We start from the raw sequence: 6,957 nt of genomic DNA on the forward strand, positions 1-6,957 counted from the left end.
GAAGACGTACTGTGAAAAACTGCAAATATATCCCTTTTTTTTACTTTTCCAGTCTAATTTTCCTCTGGAATATCATGTTGGTAAACACTGTTCGCATCACTCTTGGTATTTAGATAGAGTTGTTCATGTTTTGTGATGAGGCTGAAGTCAGGACAGTCTGGTGTCCTAATCAGGGACCATATTGAAGTATGTCTGTGTTTGTGTCTGTTCTGGTATGCGAGGCAGCCAAACACGTGGTGCACACGCGCTCTCACACACACAAGCAAACATACAAACACAGCATGCTCTGCAGATGTAATCCGCAGCCGGCAAACAGGCAAATGTGCATGTCATGTGCCATGTTTTGTCTCATATACTTCAAGTTTTATTAAAAAAAGTTAAATGAAAAACAAAATGCTTGTGATTGCGTGACACCCTGTTAGTGTCAAAGAACAAGAATCCGTGTTGGAGGAGGATAATGGGAGCACAGTGGACGATCCAAGGAACACTCAGTTGCACACATACCTGTCCTTGAATTCTCTGTTCCTTCACCACAGGTTTCCATGGAAACCAGGGAAAAGCAAGGTGTGTGTGTGTGTGTGTGTGTGTGTGTGTGTGTGTGTGTGTGTGTGCGTGTGTGTGCGCATTGTGCGCATTGGAAGCATCAGTAAGAGCGTGATTTACTTTCATTGTAAAAGAGACAGGCAAGTTCACCCACACTCTGTACATCCACATGTCCACGCGTCCACAACAAAGGAGGATCCCTTCATTATTCATCATAGCTGAAATATTAGACCCAAATGGGCTGAGCTGCAAGAAAAGCATTTTTATTAATGCAGACGGTCATTTTAAAATGTCTATAAATTCCACCTTTTTGTTTCTGCCTCAGACATACAGCTACTTTCTCCCCACACTGCTTCCTACATTAGATGAGTCAGTGTTTTCTCCAATCTCTAATTTTCAGTTTGTGTGCTAATAAAATGATGACTGAGAAAAAAAGCCAGTGTCAATACTGAGGTTTAGTTCATAGTTATTTCAGTGTAGCTTTCTCTTTTTTTGACAGTTCTTTAGAAACTCGAGAACTTTAGACGGAAATGAGGAGCTGAATGAATTCACAGCAGAGAGTTCACTCCGCTCGTCAAATTGGGTCAATAAAACACAAAAACCTTGGCTCCCCCCGACGGATCGTTAGTAAGTTCAGAGTCTGAACAAAGCTACTGTGTGCTTTAATACAGCTCAGATTAAGTCAACGCTGTTTCATTTCAAAAGAACAGAAACAGTCATAAGCATGATAGAGGTCAGAGGTCACGAGTTCAGCTTCTACCACACGCACAAATTCCCTGGAAATGATTTATTTATTTTATTTTATTACCAATACAAAAATGGTTTCAGGTGCACTTTCAGAGCTTGACTGAAGAACAAATCATACATACTGAGAAAATGTAAAAAGAAAAAAGACTCTTTGAACATCTGGGTCACCAGTTGGTTTTAACTTCATATCTGTACGTTTTAAACCAAGTTCAGTTTACTTATCTCAAAATTCAAACGCCGTGAGACTCTCAGTATGTAGTCTGTGGCTTAAAAGAACCCAATAAGCTAAACAACCAACAAAGAGATAAACAACGAAAGAAATCCTCCACATATAGAGCTAATACCACCTGTGAATTATTTAGGTTCAGCAAATATGCTGAATAAATAAACGGGTTGAGGATGAACAGGTGTTTGTTTGTTTATAAAAACAGAAATGGCAAATCAACAGACTCCACCTTGTTTTATAAATGCAACATGTTTATGAGGTTTTCAAAATACATTTTCTATGAATTAATATCACTAACAGTGAGACTGCGCCCACTGAAGTTTTAAAGTGGCTCATTCTCCTCATTGAGAAGCCTCGTTTTAGCCATGCTGGAGGTGTGTTATAAAGTCTGGCTTCATATGTGGTGGCATCATTTTGAAATGCAGTGCATTCAAACCAGGTGACTTGTTAACAGCTAAGATGCTTAAGAGATTTAAAGGAATTTCTCAACCTAAAACCGCTCGTTACGTAGCTGCAGGCCCGCGTGAGCTGAGCTGTGTGGGTTCTGGATTATTGGGTTGGTGCATTTTAACTTCTGAATCACTTATCCGTGAACATGGTTCTTTAAACAGCACACAGCTGCAGTGTATGGAAGCCCACTTCCACCAAGAGGAAGAAAAAAGGATTCTCTGGGTTGAATATAGCAAAAGGAAATTAATTTAAGGACTGGGCCTTCCATAGAGGGTTTGTTTGTTGTCTTAGTGTTGCTTGTCTAGTGAGTGCTGTCAGTCTTTTTCAGAATAACTTGGCATTTCTCAAGGCTAAAGTACTGTCCCTGTTAAAAACAGAGGACTACATTATATGCCATTTTGAATTTCTCCACATTTGCAAACAATGACTGGTCACACAAAACAAGAAGGCTCGAAGCTGATATCATGTTATTTGCTATCTTGATGTCTTTGTGACACTGGCCTTTGCCTCCAGAGGTAAAGTCAGGAGACGAGCCAGACTTTTTCAAAGTGAACTTCAGCATACACGTCTGACTAAAAGCATCATAATTCCCATCTTTCTCCTGTTCTCCTGATGAAACGGGCTTCCACGCCAGTTTTAATATTACTATCCTCACTTATCCTCTTCCCTCTCAAGTGAAACTCGTGAACTCTGACCCGTGCTTGAGCTAAACTCTTGTGTAACAGGTTTATCCGTCTTGCTCCTGGCCACTGTAATCCTGCCCTCATTGTTGCTTATCTTACTTAACGCTCTTTTGATTCCTTTTGAACAACTGGCCACTGAACTCGCCTCAGCCGTTCTCTCACCTTCTGGTCATGGCTGTAGGCGAGAATCCAGTCCTCCTGCTCAGGGTGGAAGAGAAGGCTGAGGATGTAGAAATTCAGCCGGTACTTCTGGTAGGTGGCTCCTTCATCAGAGCTGATCAGAAGGCTGCTCTCTATCTCTGGATCGGTTAGCAGCATGATCTGAAAATGTCACAAAGATGAAAGATTAGGGACACTGCAAGCAGGCTGAGAAAACAGCTCACAAAACAGCAGCAGTAACAGTTAGCCCAAACAGAGCAGAAAGACAGGCCAGCGGAGGATAGCCTACAGTGAAACATTTGTGCATCAAAATGCAAGCGTGTGAGTTTTCTTCTTTGATTGTGCTGAATTATTTGTCGCTTTTCTTCCAATTCACCCACTTGTAAAAGACAAATACACAGAGACAAGTCAATCAGAACTGATTACCATATCTGAGATATAAAGCATATTATTACCAGTGAGGCTGCAGATTAGCATATAAAAACTTGTCATCCACAGTCAGTTTTCCACTGATGATACCATATCGCGAAAAATAATTTGTATCTGTTAGGTTTGATGATATAATCAGTATGATACATCTTGCAGCAAATGGGTGTGTGTAACAGCAGCAGCGTGCACCCGCTGTTTGTCTCTGTCTTCATGCTCACTGCCTATGCTCAGTCAGGCCTTAAGAGCTTTGATTTCCCATGAGCTTCTTTCTCTTCTTAGAGGTCCAACTTTTCTTTTGCCGAATTCTGGCACAGCCCCCAGAAAAAGGACAAAAAAACACCGTCCAAAATTCCTGCTTATTATCAGATGCAAATATAATTGAATCGGTGGACCTCAACCGCCATAAGTACTGTCAGCATCAGGAGTAGCAGTAAAGTAGCAGTTTGCTGAGGTCAGACACTAGAAGGTGTTTGTGAGTAAAACACAAGCAAAAAACAACCATCAGAACTCTGGTTTAAACGTCAGGACAGTTCTGACCACGATGATCAATCCATCCATCAGTCCATCCATCACTTATCCTGGTCAGGTGATGTGTTGGGTTAGCAGTCTATGCTGAGACGTCCATAGCTCCCTGCCCTCAGTGAGATCTACGTCTCCTCCCAGTTGGACATGCTCAAAAAAGTGACTCCACTCTGAGCTACTCCTGAATTTGTCTTCTCACAATATCTACAACGCTCAGCTATGATAGTCAGGGTGGGGGAACTCATTATTACAGTTCCACTAAGCATGGTATGAATATCACATTCTGGACTTGCAAATTTACATTTGGATGTCAATTAGGTGACAATTCCATATAAAGGGGTAGATGTGAACCTAAACCTATCCCTAACCAGTTGGCCGACAACTTTTAAGAGGTTAAACATCGAAAACACTGACTTAAGGGGCAAAATGTGCTGTAAATGTTTTAGAGGAAGCACTGCTTCAGCATCCATTTCTGGAAAGGGTTTAATTTCCACAGGACATGAGAAAAACATCCCCACTGTTCTCCTACTGTCCTGTCAAGGCTGGAGGGAAAGGGATTTGTTACAAATGTGTTACTGTGTACCACAGGCAATAGGCTTGCAGAGGAGCTCCAAGAGCCCTGGAAAATTTTACACTACATACAGGCTGTACTGGCTGAAAAAGTGACGAATATAGTTTTATTAGCTGAAAATATTAATCTAAAAGTTTTGGGATCGAACATTAGGAGACAGTAAAGCACAGTGTTCCTGGCAGAATACAAATACAGCAATATCTGGGAAGTACATGAAAAAAGTTTGCAGGATAAGACAGAAAATGCTGAGCTGCTGAAAGTTCTCGAAGAAGAAAAAGATAAGTGTGTTTAATGTGATCACAGTTCACAGACACTTTTTCAGGTACCTATAGATATATAAGTATAGGTACTGTAAGACTAGAATGTTTGTCGCGTTGCTATTTTGCTCAGTGCTGTTTCTGTTGGTCAGTGTTATTAATGACAGGTTTCCAAACTAAGAACCTAAAACAGTCCAATGGGAAAACTGAAAGTTCACTTATGTGCATGATGATCATTTTACCTTCAATATTAGAGCATTATTACTGAATGTTTTGGAGTTTAAGTTCTATCGTTAACAGTGTCATATATTTCTACTGTCCTATCCTAATGGTTGCCCTGTGTTTATAAGCTTTTATCCATCCTCTCTATGGTCTGAGTCTTTTTGGTGACTAAGAATATATAAGGTAGTACATAAGGCAGAGTTTGACTCCTTTTGTCAGCCCAATCTTATTTGTCGAGTTTCATAACTGTGAAAGCCTAGCTCTGTTTTTTCTCAATTACAGGCTGTTAAAAGTGCCGAAGCTCTCGCAACGTTTCTGATGCCAACGTGTCGATAAAAGCAGTCGTGTAAAGTTGTATAAAGAAAAGTCCCCGTGTCTTACATTAGGTTTAAAGATGGCCTTTAGCATGACAATCTCCGTGTGGCCATTATGTCACCAGACAGCCGAGAGAATGAGAAGACACACTGCTCTCACAGTCAATATCCGTCTCGGTGTGGCAGCGTGCGGTCGAGTGTTTCTGTTCACTCATGCCGGTGAGTCATTTGTCAGCACTTGCTCGGGCAACAGCAGCCGTGGTAGGCAGGCCCACTAACACCAGTTCATCAATCACAGAAGGCAGATATAATGTTACATACGTGAGCCACATGCTGACCAATCCAATCAAACGCACTCAAATGCTGTCTGAACCACAAACCCCAATTAAGGGTTTTCTCATTCCCTGGAACAGCGACGCAGGTCCAATAACAGACAACTTTATAATTGCTGTTGTGTTTGTGGTGAGTGGAGGATTACAGGAACATTAAACACTGTTGGCATGCTTGCAGAAATGTGTAATCCACTAGTATACATCAAAATATGGAGATCAATACAGCCTGTTACAATGTGTAAATACAATATGGTAATTACTACAGCTATGACGCATGGCTCTGTTTTGGGGGGGATTTTTCCCCCCGCTTTGCTCTCTTGTATTAAAAAAAAGACCACTTCATTAACCTTTTCAGACACGGACAAATAATGGATGATGCTGTCAGACAGACACCACAACATGAAAAAAAAAAGATTCTTGTAGCGTAATGTTGTTTAGCTCCACAAAGTGAGGGTGTGAAAATAGCTTGGTTTTGCCTTGTTTGCATTCAGTCTCTCGCCTCACTCGCTCCACGTGCAGCATCCCAGCATGCAAAAGAGGCTCGACATAAAACTTCTGCATGTAGAGGTTCACATGAGCTCTCATGAATTCATTTTGTGTGGGCTCCTCCCAGCGCAGAAAGCTAACACATGCATGAACGGACTGAATACAGATACTGGATTCCACACTCTTATACAAAGAAGAAAGGGTTAGGGGCAGAGACAATGCAGCTAATAAATGTTACATTTTAGACAAAGAGCAAAGAAACTTGTCAGATGAGAAAATGTTGCATCCTTTTCGAACGCATTTCAGGTGTAGGCTGTCGCCTTTTCTCATTCTCACTCATTACAATGAGTAAGCTCCACTAATGAATATTTTTAATAAAAGCAATGGCTGACATGATTCAGAGACAAACCTGTAAATGCACCTAATGTGGCTTTTAGCCTCTTTTTGCTGAGGGGCTTGGTTTTTAGAGGGACTCGGGTACTGTTTGCTTAAACCTAACTTTGCCTTTAGCTGCAAGAAGCTGCTGTTTTGTACAAAAATCTTTAAGAAATCTAAATTTATCTGGTGCACAGACAAAAGATTAGTGCTGAGTATGGAGGAGGGTGAAGATTTTACTTACAGTCCTCAGATGGAAAGAAGACTGAATCTGAATCTTTCTCAACTTTGGGATAGATTAAGTATATCTTGTCTTTTTACTTAATGTCTGTGTCAAAAATGATAATTTTAAACTGTAAATTTTCATTCAGGAAAGAATATCAGTGAGGTCTAAATATTCCATTTCAAATATTCAATTAAATTCAACTATATCTAGGTGTTTTTTTTTTCTCCTGTTAACAAACCCAACCATCCATCCATGACGGCATGACAGTTCAACACATTCTGATCCCAGTGCATCAAATACTGCTGCTCATATCCTGTCTTCCTTCTCTCTCCCCAACCGGTTGCAGCAGATGGCCCCGCCCCTCCCTGAGCCTGGTTCTGCCGGAGGTTTCTTCCTGTTAAAAGGGAGTTTTTCC

General features: G+C 41.0%; 1 protein-coding gene across 2 annotated transcripts in view; it reads right to left on the bottom strand.

The window, feature by feature from the left end:
* Nucleotides 1-6,957, bottom strand: part of sorcs1 (sortilin-related VPS10 domain containing receptor 1) — a 176,040-nt gene that overhangs the window by 53,407 nt on the left and 115,676 nt on the right. For both annotated transcript variants that reach the window (XM_005746004.1, XM_005746006.1), the window contains exon 4: nucleotides 2,812-2,970. In XM_005746004.1, the coding sequence (XP_005746061.1) occupies nucleotides 2,812-2,970 (159 nt within the window). The remainder of the gene's footprint in view (nucleotides 1-2,811; nucleotides 2,971-6,957) is intronic.

Source organism: Pundamilia nyererei, unplaced genomic scaffold (assembly GCF_000239375.1).
Source record: "Pundamilia nyererei isolate P.nyererei 1_Seehausen unplaced genomic scaffold, PunNye1.0 scaffold00171, whole genome shotgun sequence".
In the NCBI taxonomy this organism is placed as follows: Eukaryota; Metazoa; Chordata; class Actinopteri; order Cichliformes; family Cichlidae; genus Pundamilia; species Pundamilia nyererei.